The sequence below is a fragment of the Chionomys nivalis genome, chromosome 3, assembly GCF_950005125.1.
Source record: "Chionomys nivalis chromosome 3, mChiNiv1.1, whole genome shotgun sequence".
In the NCBI taxonomy this organism is placed as follows: Eukaryota; Metazoa; Chordata; class Mammalia; order Rodentia; family Cricetidae; genus Chionomys; species Chionomys nivalis.
This window is the reverse complement of record NC_080088.1, coordinates 48,130,798-48,150,273: the sequence shown is the minus strand read 5'-3', so window position 1 is coordinate 48,150,273 and position 19,476 is coordinate 48,130,798. Positions and strand designations below refer to the sequence as shown.

General features: G+C 45.2%; 1 protein-coding gene across 6 annotated transcripts in view; it reads left to right on the top strand.

The window, feature by feature from the left end:
• Positions 1–732: 732 nt before the first annotated feature.
• Positions 733–19,476, top strand: part of Phldb2 (pleckstrin homology like domain family B member 2) — a 97,912-nt gene continuing 79,168 nt past the window's right edge. For all 6 annotated transcript variants that reach the window (XM_057764108.1, XM_057764106.1, XM_057764109.1 and 3 more), the window contains exons 1-2: positions 733–881; positions 17,344–18,680. In XM_057764108.1, coding sequence (XP_057620091.1) covers positions 17,358–18,680 — 1,323 coding nt within the window. In that variant the 5' untranslated portion in view covers positions 733–881; positions 17,344–17,357. The remainder of the gene's footprint in view (positions 882–17,343; positions 18,681–19,476) is intronic.

Sequence of the window (19,476 nt, the reverse complement as noted above, 5' to 3'; positions counted from 1 at the left end):
GCACAGCTGCTTTTCTGATGCATCAGGTAAACCTGCCCGGGGGGGGGGGGGGGGGGGGGGAGAACAGTGTCTGGCAGAGGTGCGGTCACCTGGAGTTTCCCAGAGCAGAAACTTCATCATTGGGGAGGAAATCACCACCCAAGGACGTGTGTTCTCCCGTCCATTGAGAGAGAGAGAGAGAGAGAGAGAGAGAGAGAGAGAGAGAGAGAGAGAGAGAGGCCAAGTACAAAGGTTTCCACTACAGTGCTGCCAACACAGCTTTGAGAAAGTGGAGCCGGATGATGGGACGAACAGCCAGTCCACTCCTGCATCAGTAAAAGCAGCAACCACTTTGCTGTCCAGGAGCAGGAAGGCTCCGGGACTTCCCAGCTGGAACCCGCTTGCACGGCTTCAGAAGGGGGTCGGGGCCCGAACTGAGCTACGTGGAGTCCACCATCGCGATCCGAGGGGCGCTGCTGAGTGAGGCATAGAGCAAAGCGGTGCGTCTGCCTTCTGTAGTCGCCGGCCCTCGGTGGACTTGTCACCTCAAGTGAGTAGGGGTCTGCAGTGGGCCTGGAGGAGCGCGCTGAGTTGCTCTTGCGCACCCTGGTGGCTGCTTGGGGACACAGACTCCCCCGCAGCCGAGTTGGTAGCCGCCTGTCGCTCCGCGGAGGTCGGGGGCGGAGAGGAGGCGGTGGCCGCCCCCACCGGGAGGGGCGCCTGGAGTGCGCGGTGCTCGGCTCCAAACTGCTGGCTGCAAGGCTGTGGCGGCAGTGGCGGCTGCGGCGACTGCGGGAGGGGAACCGGACTAGGACTCCAGGGAGGGAGGACCCAGGCGAGGGCCAGGCCCAAGGGCAGCGGAACCCGTGGAGAGAACTGCGGCTCCAAAGAAAGATGAGTTGGTGAGTGGGCGCCTTGGGCGCAGATTTTCTTTGCAAGGGAAGCAGGCTGTAGGGACAAAAGCCCGGGCAGGGATCGGTAAAGCCCAAACCGAACAACCCCAGGATACTCTGCCCCCCCCCCCTTATGCATAACGATGTGGAGTGGAGGGCTTGTGAGGAAGGGGTGTCCAGTAGGGATAACTCATCCAAAGTGGTTGTGGCGAAAAGGCAGGGTTTAATTAAGGGTCCCGAAGGTAACTTTCGCGGAAACTCTAGATTGATTAGGCAGAGATGTGAACCCCGGGGAAAGAGAAGTCCACAGCTAGATTACGGGACTCCGTGAGGACCTTTTTGAATTAGGCTTCTAGCTGTACTTTGTTTCTAGAGTGAGGCTGCAGGGTGAGCCTCCCGACCGGGATTCTCACCAGGAGCCCTTGATGGCGATTCAGCTATCGTTTCCCTAAACGTTGATGGCAGGCAGCCCTAAGTCCTGGGATCATTTCGAGCCTCAGTTTCACCAGCTCCCTTCACGGCAGGGAGCAGCCGAACTGTTCTTGGTGCGCTCAGTAACTTTGCCTTAGCTATCAGCACTTGAAGCACCAAGGACCTGGCTAACTCCTGCCACCGCCAGGAAATTAAAAGGCTGACGGGCTGTCCCTTCCCGGACTGGGATTTCCTGTTTGGAAAAGCTTAACAAATCCAATCTCCTTCCAGCGGTCCCTCCCTTACCTTTCTCTCTTAAGTGAGGGGGATAGACTCCTGTAGCCTTTTCTGTGTACCGGCTAAGGCTGGAAATCCTTTAGCCCCGCCCAGCCCCTTTCCCTGGAAGTCTTCCTTTTGTGGTTCTGAAATAACTCGAGATTTCTAGGATGCTAGTTATAGCCAGTCGCAGCTGTGAGGGGGTCTAGAAGAGACATAAAATGTGGAGTCCGTTAGTATAAATATTTGCCAGCCGCGTTTCCCTCCAGAATCTTAATGTGTGAGTTACAGATGTAAATTTTCAACTATGATGCTTGTAACTAAGCTTCCAACGTGGGCTTAATTTGGACGTTTGAGATTCCCCCCCCCCCGGGGCTTCAAACGTCTGGATTTAGCTGGGAGGCTCCAAATATGGTCCACAGCTCCATAGGGTTAAACTTTTGCCCTTGGAGCACTTGAATTCTTTGTTCTTGGTAGGATAGCAACAGAGTAGTTGGATTTGGGATAAATAAACCTTTAGATTGGCCTAGTGTTTTAACAGAATATGCCGAGTGCCATTGGCTTCAATTGGGTAAATATTTGTTTTAATAGAGAGCTAAGGTTCTCTGAAAAGCAACAGTTGGGTCTTTCCAGGTTCCCTGGTTCATATCTCGGACTTAGTTGTTTAAAAGATCTTTATTTGTTTATTTTTCATGATAAATTTATTGTGGAATTTAAACATCGGGTATCATTAAGAAACTCTGTGCAGTGTCTCCAAACTTTGACCAAGGCCTTTAAAGGGGAGGGGAGTCGGCTTTGGCTCTCAGCTAATGTAGCATTTACTCCTGAGGCAGGGAAGTTTGCAAACCCTAGCCCTCTCACAAGCGGCAAAATGAGATGTTTGCTTAAGAGCAGTCATCTTCGCAGTCGATTTTCAGGCTTCAATCGGTTTCCCTGCAGCTCGCAGCTGCTGCTCTTTTGGGGTGAGAATGACTGCAGAGATGTCTGCTGGATCCTATGGGGCGCGGGGAGGGGGGGCAGCAAGAAAAGCTAGATAAGAAGGTGGGTGAAGATTTAACACACCTCTTCAACCACTCTGGTCAAAGCTTACCACTTTAGCTGGCGTTCCCAGGACAGGGAGGAAAAAGCCAAACTCGATTTGACCAAACTCTGATCTTCACTACTTTCGTCAGTGTTGAAGACTGTGGGCATGGTGGGCTGTGCAGTATAATGTAGAAATCATGTCAGGAGTCCTCACGAGTTTTGCATAAGTTTAAAAGCAGCCGGGGTTGTGGCTATGGCAGGTGACCTCACAGGATGCTACATTTCAGCCTTTGGCAGAGAGGCAGTGACACAGGTGACAGGGAAAGACAAGAGCTTTATACGGCCTCCAAGGATACCTGTGTCACTAAGTCTCTCTGTGCTTAACTATTAGTTGTGGGAATGCCGTCCATCTGAAACACAGACGCCTCCCCCTCCTGAGTGATGTGTTTCTCTTAAATCCTTGCAGTGTGTTTAGCAGTAGTTCCCAGGAAGAGGAGATGGCGTCCGGTCTGCAGGCAATGCTGGCGCAGTGTATTTTGGTTATGACAGCTGAGGGTAGGGAAATGCTACCAGTGTCCGTTGAATAGAGATCTGGGATGCTGTTGAATATCCTGCAACATCCAGAACACACAGAGGCCTGTCTGGACCAAGCCCTGTTCTAGAGCGTTTCCGCAAGTCAGCCAAATGTTAGCATATTAGGGATCTTCATTTAACTTGGGTCTTCACCCAGTTTCTTGGTGCTCAACCCAGGCTGTGTCGTAGAAGCCTTTTCACCTGCAGTGGCCCCTCCTGTCCTCGGCACTAAGAGTCTTGTTGGGTTTTCTTGATGTTTTTGAATTGGCTTAAAGTTGAGTTTGAGCGCAAGGGAGCCTGGGTGATCAACGTTCAGTTCTCACTGCAGAGGTGATATGCCCATAAAGACTGATAAGACCTTGAGTGAGTTAGGGGAAGACCCAGCTCTAGTTAGAGCCTGAAATTAGAGAATTTAATAATTGATATTCAGGCAAGCCAGATTTAAAAAACAAAGAAACTATAACAAACGTTTTTTTTTTGTTGTTGTTTTTTTCTTTTAGCAGAAAACCAAAAACCAACCAGACTTGACCCTTTGTGAGAGTTTAGCAATACCATTCCTCACGAGAAAATAAAGTCCTGGATCAGGGTGATGATGTAAGCTCTGGTGACTATGGAGCATATGTCAGGGTGTGTGTGACCTGTGACACCACTCCTGAGGCCTGCACTATCTTTTCTATGTCAAAGTGAGCAACAGATGGTCCCACAGACACAGCAGATGCTGCCTTTGAACGCAGGCACAAAGCAGAGCATCTGAATGTCTCCCCCTGCCCCAGCCTCTCCAGTACTTGATATCATACAGCAGTGCACCTTAGTATATAGAGTTTCTAAAGTTGATTGTAGTGATGGCTACAAAACTCTAGAAAATTACTAAAATTCATTAAGTTGAAGCTTTATTTTGCTAGGAATCAAAACTAAGGTCTTGAAAATAGGTAAGCATTGTGCCAGTGAGCTCTATCCCAGACCTGAGTCAGACATTTAAACATCTGGTATCATGTCACAACAAAGCCATTAAAAATCACCAGACGGCAGTGTTAACGGTGGTGCTTGGGTCACGTGAATGGGTAGGGTTATCTCAGACAGAAAGGGAGAGGAGAAGCTTCCTGAGCAGGGAGGGGGAAAGATGTCTGGCAGCTATGGAAGTGAGCTGGCTTCGGAGCAGTTGAGGGGTAGGTGGGTAGGTGGGGGAGATCCTTAAGCTGATGGGTGTGTGTGTGTGTGTGTGTGTGTGTGTGTACAATGCATTCACTTGTATCAAACTCAGATTAGAAATCTGAAGACAATTCAAGCTTGACCACTGGGGGCAAGCTGGGGAAAATAATTGTGGGAGTAAAAAGAACCTTCGAAATCTTACCAGGCTGGGATGTAGCTCAGCTCGTAACATGCTTGCCTGGCATGCAGGAAGCCCTAGGTTTGCTTCCCAGAATCGCAAAAGAAGCAGGGGTGGTGGTATGTAATTCCAGTCCTGTCAGGTGGTAGAAGCCGGGGCACCAGGAGTTCAAGGTCATACCTGAAGAGTGGCAAGCTTAAAGCTGGCCTGGACCAAATCAGACCCTATCTCAACCAACAAACAAACAAACAAACAAAACACTTAGTGTCTTACTTGCAGTTTGGTAGGTCCCCTTCTGTAATCTCAGGATTAAAGAAGCTGAGGTAGGAGGATTGCTACGCCAGAACCGCGAAAGACCGCTGCTACTCTTAGAAAGTATTCAATTAGGGAGACTCACCTACAGTTTCAGGGGACTAGTCCATGGTGAGAAGCTGGTAGGCAGGGCACTGGGGTACTGGGGCAGTAGCTGAGAAGTTTACATGCTGATCGGAAGCCAGAAGTGGGGGCTGGGTGTGGGGCAAACTGAGACTGTCCTGGAATGTTCTTTTGAAACCTCAAAGCCCCACCCCAGCCACACTCCTCCTTCACCGGGGCTAATAATCTCCTAAACATTCCCAAATTCTTCAATTGGGAGCTAATATAAATAAGCCTATGGGGCCGTTTTCATTCACACCACCACAGTTAGACAGTGAGTACTAGAACAGAGGCAGGCAGAGAGAGGCTCTTTCTAAAATACAGAATTCACTTATCTGAAGCCATTACCCCAAGCCTTACATAGGGTTTGGCAGTGACAGGACAGAAGGGATTTTCTGACCTCTGCTCCTCCACTTATCCTGAACCACATAGTGTCTACCATTCCATCTGTTTTCCTAGTGGTAAAGATTTGGTAGTAATACAAAGTTATTGCTAACTTCTTGTTAGAGTTTAGTGGGTATGAAATTACCGAATGACTCCGTTTCTAGAAAGGAATTATCTCAGTGAGTTTTTTTCCTCTGTTGTTGTTCTTTTGTTTGTTGCTTTGCTTTGGGAGAAGGGTTCATTCTGTAGCCCAGGTTAGCCTGGATCCTACTTTGTGCCCCGGGCTTACCTCAAACTCTCCAGGAAACTGAAATCACAGGCATGAACCACCCTGCCTGTGTCTTTGATGAGGTTTTGGGTATCAGAAAAGTTGTACCTGTATGGCCTGTATCAGTTACAAATGGCAACACCCACTAATTGGTTTACATTACTAGTGCTAGATATTAGGCCTGTGGTTATGGATTCAAGTCCTGGGTGCTAAGTGGTCCTTCTGATCCTCATATATGGGAGATTCGGTTGATACAGAAAAGGTTTGGGGGTGCCTTTCTTGGGGGAGGTCAAAGTGCCACAAGCTGTTAAGGGATGGTCTTATGCTGGCGACTAGCCAAGAGGTGACTCTCAAAGAGAAACATATGGAGACATTTAGGATGAACTCTGAAAGGACTGGCTCTCAGGAGATCTGCCCCCTGCAGGCTCTTCACTAGAGTGAGGTAGCAACCTTTTAGTTTTCACCTTCTAACTGGTCATTCTTGTCAACCCCCCTTTCCAGCCCTGATATGCTGCCACGACAGGAGACTTTAGCAATTAAGACAAGAAAGTTAGTGGCTGAAAATATTTCCTAGGATTTGAAGAATGTGTCTCTTGTCTTTTAAAAACAAATAAAGGCAAAGGGAGTGGTTCACGTCTTTCAAATACCTTCAGCAAGAATTTGTGTTTGTCTCATATAGGAAATTAATCTTCCAGGGGTTAATTTGCAAAATCGATAGGTCTGTGATGTTTAGGGGTGCATCTTACACATCGCCGAAATCCAGCTTTGTGTTGTATCTACTTTAAAAGCAAGATTTCTGAAGCATTCTGGTAGTCAGTGGTCAGGGAAATAAACCCAAGAGTAAAAATCATCACATGGAGGTGTGGGAAGGCCAAGGACTTCCGAAGCTTGCTGGGAAGAAGCAGACAAATAGCACAAGACAATAGGCCAAACTTTATAGACAGTTTTAGTACGTATAAGAACTATTTCTTAATTGTGCCCAGTTGATCTTATTAGATGAAGTGTGTTTCCTTATCTGCACAAACCAGTATTTAGTATGGCTACCTTAAGTGGGGTCAGCGTTTTCTAAGACCGGCCACTGTACAGAGCAAGGCGAGCTGGTGTTTATCGTTTTAGAACAATTGTCTGCACACTGCTGGTGACTTCTCCAGATTGGTTGGGTGATCGGGAATTAGCCTATCAAATTATGAAAAGGAGGAAATTACAAGAGTTCTCTAAGATTCACTTCTTGACCCCCTTGCACGGGTAAATTCAGAGCAGATAAAAGTAATGGAACCTGCCTCCTTCATTCTTTTGCCCGGCTCAGACCCAGTATGAGTAGCCAAGAGGTATTCCAAAGGGCTGGGAAGAGGTGTCTGGCTGCCACACTGCTTGCGTCATTGCTGAAGTAGGTTTTCAAAAACAACTTCAGATTTATTAAGGAAATTACAAGACTTAGGAATGCAGACAAAATATGTCTTGTATACGATGCTGAACCAGCTTCTATGCGATACTGCATTAGCGTAGTTTTGACCAGAACTCACTGGGTTGTACTGAGATGATTTACCATGCCCTTGGCATGCCGTGGGGAGCAGAGTGGGGAAAGCTTTGCCGAGTTAGGTAGCTGCTATCTTATCACTAAAACATACTTGTGTTCTGTGGTCATTTCCATTTCCTGCATTGTGTAACAGGCACACTTGGGCGATTTAACCAGTAATCTTTGGAAGTGCAGAACCTTGGGGTGCAATCAGTGTCTAGTTCACTCTCAGCATGTCAAACATTGGCAAACTTCTGCTTCAACAAGACGGAGACAGAGTCAGACTCAGTCAGTCCCTGTATTACTGCTTTTAGTTGGTGGACACAGACAGAGGTCTGACCTCCTGACTCCTGTCCTTGGTAAGCTGTACAGTGTTCTCTGTACTGGATTACCCATGTCAATAAAAGGAACATCTGAAAGTAACCATTTCCTTTATTAGGTCTTCTGGGTAGGGATATTAAAACAAACAAACAAACAAACAAACATCAACATTGAGGGCCTGGAGAGATGGCTCAACAATCAAGAGCACTTCCTGCCTTTCTGGACAATCAAATACCCATGGTCCAGTCCCCTTTGCAATTGATTCACATCTTCCTTAACTCCAGCTCCAGGGGCTCTGACGCCCTCTTCTGGTCTTCTGAATCATGTGCACATGCGTCTTAGCTATTCTCTCTCTCTCTCTCTCTCTCTCTCTCTCTCTCTCTCTGTGTCTCTCTCTCTGTCTCTCTCTCTGTCTCTTTCTCTGTCTCTCTCTCTCTCTTGCACATGCAAACACACAAGTAAAAATAAATGTGAAGGTTTTGAAAACACAGCACTGGTTAAAAGTAAATTGAACTTAGCCAAGTGTTTACTGATCTTTGTAGGGTCAAGGATTCCCCCTTTCCTGCAGCGAGGGGTCGAAAGGCAGGCTGCAAAGGAGAAAAAGATGGGTGTCTTACAACATCCACCCTACACAATCAACTGTTAAAGTAATGAAGAAATTATGGCACCACTGTAACTTTTTGTTTTGTAGTGTGGTTGTGAGCCTCACAGTGATTTTTCTTTTCTGAAAAAATTAACCTAGGTTGTGAGCCTCACAGTGATTTTTCTTCTCTGATAAAATTAACCTAGGGGGGTAAGGTTGAGGAACCGGTATGTGGGTGTCTGCTTGTCATGGGGTGCATATGGAAGTCAGGAAATTACTCTGAAGCTGTTCTCTGTTCTCTCTTCTCAACTTTACTGAAAGCACTTTTACCCACTGAGCTGTCTCACTGGCCCACAGAGTGACATCTCACTCAACTGACCTCTTGCATGACGGTGTCAAATAAGACTAAGTTGCCTCGTAATGCGGGTCCAGCTACCTGCATGAGGCCACATTCTGTGATGCTCTCAGTGATGAAATCAAATATCTGTGCATTTTTCAGAATGTGTCTCTACTGTTGAGAAGTACCGAACATCCTTTTAAAGCTCATCCACCTCAGTTTTTGAGTTAACAGGGAAAACATGTGGGGCGGGGCTGGGGAAGCATAGTGGTAGAGCATTGGTTGATCATGCCTAAAACCTTAAATATGATCTCTAAGCCCAGGGATAGCGTGGCATTAAACGCATTCCCACTGTGGGAGACAGAGCTGACTTCCATTTGTTCCCTCTCCTAGAACCTACGCATTCTCTAACCATTGCCAGATCATAATATTAGGTAAATTTCAATCTGGGGAATGTTATTTGGAAAGAGCATGCTGGGATCTGAACAGCAAGCACTTTGCCATGGCAACCGAACCATCACCCCAGCCCCTGTCTGTTTTTATTTTCACTGTATAGTTCAGGCTCCCCTAGGAAGCCTAGGCTGACAGCAAACTTCAGATCCTCCAGCCTCTGATTCGTCGCCTCCTGCTTGGGGCAATGGGCACAGATGTGGCTGAAATTTAGGTATTCTATCTGGCATTATCTTGTAAGAGTCTTTAATAAAATAGCCTACTTATTTATAATCTTGGCAATGCATTTGCTTTCAAATTCTCCTGGGTGCTTTAGAAAGAAATCATCCTTAAAAGAATTTGATTTAATATAATAAGCTAGTATTCATGCAAGCTGCTGAGACCCACTCCTTTTTTGTATAGAGTGAGCCATTATAATTTATGTCAGTATATAGATTTTATTTTTATTTAGTCTGCCTACAGCATATATATATATATGCATGTGTATAAAAATTACATATTTTAACTTTTTGGAAAGATATTTTACTGTAGGTTTTCTTTTTTCTTTTTTTCTGAGACGGGGTTTTCTCTGTAGCTTTGGAGCCTGTCCTGGAACTAGCTCTTGTAGACCAGGCTGGCCTCTAACTCACAGAGATCCACCTGCCTCTGCCTCCCATGTGCTGGGATTAAAGGCGTGTGCCACCACTGCCCGGCTCATTGTAGAAAATTTAAGCATACACAAAATGTAAAACACACACTAAATGTATAGTGTAGTGAGAGCCAGCTATGATGGTGCACGCCTTTCATCCCAGCACTCGGGAGGCAGAGGCAGGCAGATCTCTGTGCGTTCGAGGCCACCCTGGTCTACGAAATGAGTTCTAGTACAGCCAGGGCTGTTACACGGAGAAATCCTGTCTTGAAAAAACAAATGTATATCATAGTGACCCTGACACCTAGAGCCCAGATTGCTTTCATTTGTTAATTTGGTTTCATGTGGAGACCCCATTTTTCCTCTGAGTATGGATTGTTACAAACCATGTCCCCAACACCTAGCTATTCATCTATAAATAATTTACTCTGTGGCTCTAGGCAGTTGTGAGCTTTAAAAAACATGTCATTGCACCTTTGAAAACAACAATGCGTCTGACTTTCAGTCAGCATTCTAATTCTGGTTGTATCAGGCATTTTTTTTAACAATTTTTAAGCAGATGGATAGGCTGCAAACTGTGCATGCCCATTGCATTTCATTGTTAAGTCTCTTGGGTCTTTTAACCTGGAATAGCTCCTTTTCAAGACTGGATTCTCTCCCCTCTTCCTCCCCCATTATGACTGAACACATGTTTTTTGTTTTGGTCCTTTCTCCCACTATACCCTCTAGTGTTCTAGAATTAAGTGAATGCATTTTCATGGTAAGATTTTGTTGATGTGATTGTTTTTGAGACATTTCACTTTGTAGACCAGGCTGGCCTTGAACTTATGACCCTCCTACCTTGGCTTTCCTTGCTGGGATTACAGATGTGTGCTGCCATAGGAGGTCTTTAGTGTTTTTAATAGAGCTTTCTTTTGAGCAAGGTTGTTTAGCAGGTAAAGATGCTTGCTTTTACAGAGTTATCATCTAATCTTCTTGTGCAGGTTGTGGAATGTACAGCACCCCAGCATATCCTGCGTGTATGCACACAAACAGCAATACTGAAAAGAGCATGCTTTTGTCCCTCGTGATTTCTACAGTGAAAGACAGCATACTTCTAATTTGAATAATCTTGAACTTTAATTTATTATACATTTACTCATTGAATCTGCTATCTTTTCACATATTGCTAAAATTTCTTTAATAACTGTTTAAACCCACATATGAGTCTAATTGAAAAAACTTATGTCTTGATAATTTAGGTAAAACTTGGGATTTTGCCAGTGGGAGGGATCTTCAGTGACCTCCCTCCCCCATTTTCTGAGGCCAAATCTGCCTTCTGTCTCCTTCCCCCACTACAAAGACTTATCACAGGAAACAGCAGCCAAATTCCTTGGATAGTCTAAGGAATGTTGTAAAGTTCCTACAAACAAGCATTTTATTGAAGGGACTAGCACAAAACCTCTTTTTAAAAGAAACCTCTAATTGGCCCTGTAGCTCTTTGACTGTGTCTTCTAAGTTCTCAAGCCTTGGTCCCAGGAATTGATAAAATACAACAATCCAGAGTAAGCTGCTTCTGATCTGAGAAAGAGCCTTACTTGTAGTATGGACATTGGCTGTAGACTGTGATCCCTGTTAGACTTTTCTGGGTACTATCTGCAGTGTTCATTACAGAGTTTAGATTTCAGTACGAAGAGGCACCTAGAGGGAGCTGGAAGGAGTGGTAACCTCAGGTTAGGTTCCTCTGTGGTGACGAGAAGAAACTGAAATTGCCTTTCCCCTTGTGGCCTGGTTTCTTCTGTCCGTCTTCAATGTTATCTTTGTCTCCCGTTGCCTTCCATTCCTTTCTCTTCGTTGTAGAGTCGTGTGTCATGTTTGTTTCTCTTTCCTTAATCATCATTCTTCTCTTGGATAGCTTTAGAAAATGATAAAGTAAAAAAATTAAAAAAAAAAAAGGTAAAAGAAAGAAACCCTGTAGTCAGTGGAGACATCCCCTGAGCATTCTGACCCCTGGTGGCCCAACCCCTTCTCCCCAGGCCTGGTGTTAATCCCCTCAACATTGGCTGTGCCTGAGGATGCTTCAAGTCTGGTTTCAGAAGGATCGTCTCTGGGTGCTACAAAAAGGCTTTGTGTGTTTTAGGCTGCTGTGGATATGTGGACAATGAGTTCTTGTCTGTATGTGTGTACACACTAAGGGTTGCAGCTGTTCGTTGTAAAAGGTACAGTCTTCTAGAGTAAAACAAGGTCTTTGTTCAGTCATTAAAAATACATTCCCCCCCTTGGGACTGCTTTTCTTGGATCTCCGAGAGACAATGAAGCCTCTTCATTGGAGATCATCAGCCTACTTATGTGAGTCTAATGGTTATTTTACCCAGATTCTTGAGCAAAGAATGTGATACAAAGGGAAAGGGTTGGAATCCATTTGTTGAAGAAAACAGAACAATAAGAATACTATGTCTATAGCAGGGCAGTGGTGGCGTGTGCCTTTAATCCCGGCACTTGGGAGGCAGAGGCAGGCAGATCTCTGACTTCAAGACCAGCCTGGTCTACAGAGCGAGTATAGAATAGTCAGAATTACACAAGGAAACTATCTTGAAAGGCAAAACCAAACCAAACGAACAAACAAAAAAACAGTATGTCTACTAATGTTTTCATCCTCTGTTTTGGGATGTAAAATCATGATTGAGGAGGAGGAGTTTGAAGGAGTAGAGGTTTGAAAGCCGGGATTAGGAAGAAACAAAGCCAGGTCCTGTGGAGATGAGACAGACAATGGGAAGGCCCAGGCTGTGGCTGTGGATGAATGCAGCTCTCCCCAGAGAGAGGCCTGGGAGCATTTGCTGGGAGGGAGTGTTTACAAATGGCTGTGGGGACATGTGGAGAGGTGAGGCTTGTTTGCAGAGATAGAGGAGAAGGGTTCAGGGCCAAGAATAGTGATTTGTAAAGTTTGTAGTCGGGGCACTGAGAAGACCAAAGAGTTAATGGAGAACAAGGGTTGCTAGGCAGCGGTTGCCTTCTGAAAGGGGACTAGGGGAGAGGAGCAAGTGTTTGTTGCTCTAGTTAGTCCACTCTTCCTCATGTTCTGATGCCATCAGGAGAAAGACAGGGAGAGCTTCGTGTGTCCATTGTTCTCCCTTATAAAGCATAGGCCCTGTGTTTAAAATAGACTTTTCAGCTTTTCCCTTCAGTCCTCTCAAAGTATTCCCCCAGGCCCTATTAACTGTCAATGGTTGCCACAGAAATAACCCATAAAGCTCCTATGAGGAAGGGCCCTGCTTCTGAGGGGCTTCTTAACTGGCCCCGAATTCAATTACAATCATCAGTACATGCTTTAATCCTAACAGTGCCATACCGTAAACATCAGTGCTGACAGTTAAGCCTGCCTCTGGACCACCAGCGTGCTGGAGAGCCTTCATACCAGGCATTAACCACAGTCTGCCACAAAACACAGGGCCAGCCCCCGCCCCATCGCCAGCTCCAGAGCTCTGGCAGGACATGGGATAAACTCAAGCCATTATATTATGGACATTTTGGCCTACACCTTGTGGACTTTTAAAAGTTGGCTTTCATAAAGTTCCTTCTGCTCACCAAATATGGTATGGCACAGTTTCCACGGTTCCCCTGTCGTTACCTTTGCAGCGTTTCTAGGACCGGTTCCTGCTGTATCGAGTGATCTTCAGAGGTGGCTATGTATCGTAGGAATCCTCCAAAGTCACTTACTTGGCAAGAACCAGTGGGATACTTTCACCTGTCAGCCAGACCTTAAGTCCTCTTCTATCTCACAGCACAGCAAGCCCTTTGTTTTAAAAAGCCTGGCTTTCTGGGTGTGCCTTCTTTAGCTGGAAATATGACAATGCACATTCCTCTGGTGATGGCTACCTCGTAACTTCACAATTGGAGAGTTACGGTTTGAGTGAGATGAGCTACATTGTCATCTGGTGTGAGAGGAACCAGAGAATTGTTTTAAAAGACAATTTAAACATACCGCAGAGAAACGACTCTCTGAAGAAACATTTAACAACGTTCCTTTAGACACCTGGTTGAAGTAATTTTCTCCTGGGGGGGGGGGGAAGTGCTGTGGTTTTTCTGTAACATCTTTCAAAAGGCAGCTACGCCCTAACTTTCTGGTATTTTCTGATTGACAGTAAGATGAAATGTGTGCTTTAGGTGCTAAGGTAGCCTGAGTACTGGAGGGATTAAACTTATGGATCAGAAAGTAAATGCAAGCGTTTCAGCATACATTAGCTGCTTTCCTGTTTAGACTTCCCCAAGCTGTCCTTTCTCTCAGATGGGCACCAGATGCATTCCTTCCGGCTCACAGACCTTCTGTGGCTATGTATAGGGGAGTGTGTGTAACCATCACATCCTTTGGGTCTGTTTTGCTTTCTCAATAACACAATGCAGGGATCCCACAGTTTCACAAAGACCTTGTCTTTGTTCACGTAAAATGTTCAGGAAACCCCAAGCGCACACAGCAGCATTGAACATAAAGATGGCTGTAAACTCAGAATTTCCTTCAGCTCTTCTCTTATGTGTTTGCTGTCCCTCTCCTTTCTCTTGTTTGTGCTGCTTTGGTGAGGTGTCCTTGCAGCCTTCATCTTTTTCTCCCACTAGCCCAACTCTTCCTTTTCCCCCTTAAACCTAACTGTAGTCTCTGATGCATTCTGCCTGCAGTCCTATCCTCAACTGCTTGGGGAATTCATCAAAACATCCCCACTTGGGTCTCCAGCCTGCCTCTCAGGCCCTTGCTTACACCCTATCCGCAACCATACTGGCCTATAGTCATTTCCTATTTCTAGGCCTCTGGTCATGGGATCACACCTCACATGAAGAGTGCTCTGGATGCAGGTAGGAGAGAGGTGTCTACAGCTATTGATGTTCCTCATGCATCTAGAAAGACCATCTGTCTGGACGATTTCCTTTAGGGTGGAGTTGGTATTCAGGACTAAGAGGTACCAAGTTCAGGTAAATATGCACATGTATTCAACTAGGCAGACAAACTCAGTTTCAAAAAACAAATAAATGAAATAATTATTTGAATCAGATGATAAATCTTTAAAATTAGTGTATTTGTTTTTTTTTTTTTTTTTACTTATGTGACAAAATACCTGACAGGAATCCCCTTAAGGAAGGACAGGTGCATTTGGCTTTTTTTTAAGGGGATACAGTCCATCATCGCGAGAAAAGTATCGCTGTAGGAATGAGAAACTGTGGGTCACACTGATCTCCAGTTAGGAAGCAGTGAACCAGAAGTGGGACACCCCAAAACCCTTCCCACGGTGAGCTACTTCCTCTACCACCTAAAGTTTCTACAACCATCACAAATAGAGCCACTTCTGGTGACCAAGTATTCAAACACACAAGAATCTGATCAAGTTAAAAACAAGATGGTGCCGGGTGGTAGTGACACATGCTTTTAATCCCAAAGGGAGGCAGAGGCAGGAGGATCTCTGTGAATTCTAGGCAGTCTGGTGTACAAAACATGTTCCAGAATAGCCAGGGCTGTTACACAGGGAAACCCTGTCTTCAAAAACAAAACCAAATCAAACAAAGAAGCCAAGATGGTATTATATTCCAATATCTTATGCCAGATTATTGTCAAAAAATTAAAAATGCATACAATGTAAATTGGTATGAAATCACTAGTAATATTACCACCCCAGGTAAAATCAGTAGTAACTTTTGGTGGGAGTATTTTCAGTCCATTGTTTCTAGTGTGGGAGGAGGGTAAGCACTGGGAGCAAAAGATGCTGGTTTTTTGGGGTGCAACAGTGGAGCAGCAAGACGTATAAGGTTTGGAATATGGATGAAGAGCAGCGCTGATTGGGTTTGCTGACAGATGCAATGAGGAGAGAAGCAGACATGACAGAGACCACGATGACGCCAATTTCTGCCCTGAGCACTGTAAGAAAACTGTCAGCTGTGCACCGGAGGTCCCTGTGTTTATAATTAATGTTTGTGGATGTAGTTAGGAAAACTAACTATACTCACTGAATGATTTGATGCATATTATATAAATATACTTTGTAGTATAAAATATACTTTAAATGTAGTGTTCATGACGTTAAATGAGTGCAGGTGTTAACGTGTTGCACATTTTGATACCTGTGATTAACTGTAGCTGTTCCACACATCACTGGGCATTTAGGGTGCTTTTTCCTATATAATAAATAACACTGAAAGTCCTCAGGACCCATCTCTTTTCTTACTTCCTCAGTCCTGAGATAATTCAGTTGGGAGAACTGGCCAAGGCTTACTAAGATTTCTAAATGACAGACCAACCAGGGGTGAAGGGAATTCTGGAAAAGACCACGGCTAAGGGTTGTCTTACTGTCACGTCCCCAGGACCATGGCAAGGAATGTCTAAACCCAGACTAATGTTGCCTTCAAGGTTGGAATTGTCTTGTGGGAGATGGACACTGTCCACAGGCAATGAAGGACCTGTAGGAGCCAGACAGCTGGGCCATTGGGAACCAAATTTTAAGTATAACTTCAGTGCTTTATGAGATTTTTAATTTTTTTTAGCAATTCTTTAAAAGCACACCATTTTAGGGCTGAAGAGATGGCTCAGCAGTTAAGAGCACTGGCTCCTCTATCAGAGGTCCAGAGTTCGATACCCAGCAGTCACATGAGTGAGATCGTAGAGTTCCTCCTTTGACATGTATGCATACATGTAGGTAAAACACTGTTTATATAACAAATAAATAAATCTAAAAATATACAACATTTTAACATAAAGCTTTGAGGATAGTGAATCCAAGGTAGAATTTCTTGGGGCAGAGCACGGGACTGTAGCTCTGTATAGGCAAATCCAGTGATCATCCGGAAGAAGTAGGGAAATTCTCCTGACCTCAGCCTGTGGGTAAGAAGTAGTTCCATGCTGAGTTGCTTGAGTTTGCTTGGGGAATCTGAGGCTAAACAAAGAGAATGAAGTCTTCCCCCTATGGTCTGAGGATGGATGTGACTGAAAGATATTTTGAGTTTCTTGCTTATAGAACAATGGGAGTTAGCAGGTGACTATAAGATAAAAATTCCTGACATCCTTTTCATCGAACATTGGCGTCCAAGGTCTCTAAAGGCTGGAGGAAAGTCTTAGCCCTGCATGTACTTATTAAAATTGTGTTTTCATTTTTAGTATCTAAAAATAGTTCCTATCACTCAGAATTATAAACCTTTTCATTTTCAGTGCTAGTTTTAATTCAAGAATCTTTTCATAGATTAAAACTTTATGTCAATGTTTGAATCTACGACTCAAAACATATACTTCCTTTTGAAAAAAAATTATTCATGGAAGATAGAATCCTACTTTGTCTCTTGAGTGATGGGTGGTGTTTGATAGGTGGACCAGAGGCTCAGTGTCCTTCTATTAGAGAAGAGGGCTCACTATCTAGGATAAGCACAACACATTCGGGGTACCAAGGAATTCAAAGCATAGAATAATGTAGGGTTTTGGCCATGAGACAACCAACTCGAGGGCACCCTTTGGTCTTGTCTGTCTTGCCTCTTTCTGTCGGGCACAGGAACTTCTCGCTTTCTGCTTAAGAAGTGAACTTCCATCTTGTCCCTCCAATGAACCACTCTTCAGCCCTCTCCTGCAGGATCACTGCGTAACACAAACTTTCCTCTTCTGTCAAGATACGGATTTTGTTTTTTCGGGACTGAGCTGGTAATGAGTTTAGCAGACACATCTAAAGGAAGAGCTGTTGAGTGTTTCTTTTAGGGATACACAAGACATTCAGGAAGCAGATGATTTTCCTAAGACTAGCTCACAGTGGGGAAAGTGGCCGCCTTTACATACCAGCTCAATCCTGCACTGTCATCTCACTAGAGATTAATTTCCCTCAAATTCTGTTGTTGTCATCTTGAGTTATTTTTTTTTTTGTACCAAAAATATACATCCCTGATCAGTGGTGCTTATTTTTCAGCTTCTAGTACAGTTTCATATATTTTTTTATCTAAAACTTTTTCCTTTTCCCTTTTACAGGGTCCAGCAATATCATGGCAGGAGATAACCACATACAGAAGCAGCTGGAATTACAAAATGGTAGCTTAGAGGAAGGATTTGTGGTACGTTCCCCGGAGATGGAGCCGCAGAACATGATGGAGAGCCTAAGCCCGAGGAAATATTCATCCAGTCTGAAGTTTAAAGCCAACGGGGACTATTCTGGCTCATATTTAACCCTCTCCCAACCTGTGTCCACCAAGAGAAGCCCTTCTCCTTTGGGCACCAGTGTTAGGAGCAGCCCCTCCTTGGTCAAACTCCAGGGAAGCAAACAGTTTTGTGATGGAACTGATAAAAATGTTTCCATGAAGCCTCCTGCTTCGTTCCTCAGCTCCGCAGCCTCTCTGGGGGGTTATCCACTCGGGAGAGCAGATTTGGATCATTATTGTGGTCGGGACAGTGAGAGGTCCTCCAGGTTCTCAGAGAAGCCCCCCTATTCCAGATACAGCTCTAGGAATAAATCACATGACAACGTCTACTTTCTCGGGGGGCTGGAAGGAAGAAAAGCCTCCGGCTCGCTCTTGACCATGTGGAATGGAGGTTCCTTGTGCAGCGCTGGCTCCGCACCCGTCAGCAGATCTGGGGCAGCGAGCATGCCCTCAAGCCCGAAGCAAGCTAGGAAAATGAACTTACAGGACAACTTGCCACTTCAACCCCGGTTAAGCCGGCACAAGGAGCCAGCCTCTGAAAATATCAGTGTGAGAACAAGGAAGTATTCAGGGAGCAGCCTCAGTAACATGGGTGCCTATAGCCGATCGCTTCCCAGGTTGTATAAAGCCACAGACAGCCAGATGCCGCCTCTCAGCCTGCCTCCAAGAAATTCCCTGGGCAATTCCAAACGAGGTCAGTTAGGGGAAAAGGATCTACCTCATAGCATAGTGGATAATGACAATTACCTTAACTTTTCTTCTCTAAGCTCAGGGGCTTCACCCTATAAAACCTCTCTGTCAGAGGGAAATCCTTATGTAAGCTCCACCCTCAGTGTCCCTGCCAGCCCTCGAGTGGCTCGGAAGATGCTTCTGGCCTCCACCTCTTCAGAGGACTTTGATAGGGCTTCTTACTCAGGGACCAGCCCGAGTCATTCCTTCATCTCTGGAGAACCAGACCGAGTGCCTTTGGCCAGGAGGAACTTCTCTTGTGGATCTATGGAGTTGGATGATTCTGATCTGGAAAGCCTACGACAGTCCTCAGAAACTCCCCAACCTGTCCTTCGAGAACGGAAAAGCAGCATCAGCTCCATTTCAGGCCGCGACGATCTGATGGATTATCACCGCCGACAGAGGGAAGAGAGACTCAGGGAGCAGGAGATGGAGCGCCTGGTAATCTTTCTCTTCTGACCTCACTCTCGCCTTGAGTTATATCCCCAGGGTTGGAGACAGAATCCCAGGCTACATGTAGGGGTGTGGAATATGGACCAGCCAGCCACTGTTGTTCATACTGCCTCTTGCACTCTGTCCCACGTAACTCCTCCTTGGCTACTGTTGTGGGACATCTGTGGGCATTTTAAAATTTCCAAAGCCCACCAAAGCTAAAGCCTTCTGTTTATTTAGTTCTGCAGAGTTCTTCTGTTCCTTTGCCTTTTCTTTTCTCTCCCTTATCATCACCTCCCCCCTTTTTTTCATGTGCTAGGGATGGAACCCAAGGACTTGCACAACCACTAGACATTCTGGGAAAAGCGAATGTCTAGTTGTGAATTTTGCTGAATGTCTCCTATCTTGTGAATTTTTCTGAGACTGTGAGGAAGTGACAGTGGTACTTATGGCATGAAACTCTCTGGTATGTACTTAGGACAGAAGTAGTCAGTGAGATAATAGCCTAAGAATTTGTAGAGCAAGTCATCTGGAAAGGTGAAGGGTGTCCCAGCCGCAGTAAACCTCAGGTTCTTCTCCCCACACTGTCCACATAACACCAGACTCTCTTCAGCTATGCTGTTTCTTCACACAGCCCCTCCTACAAACACAAAATGCACTGAGTTCACTCCCTTTTTCAATTTAAAATGAGCTTATGCTTAAAAGTGAAAAATACATTGAAAGTAAAAGGACTGGGATGAGAGGAAAGATTCCCCAGTAGCCCCATTGATGAACGGGAACATTAAGGGTTATTTTTCTGGTCTCT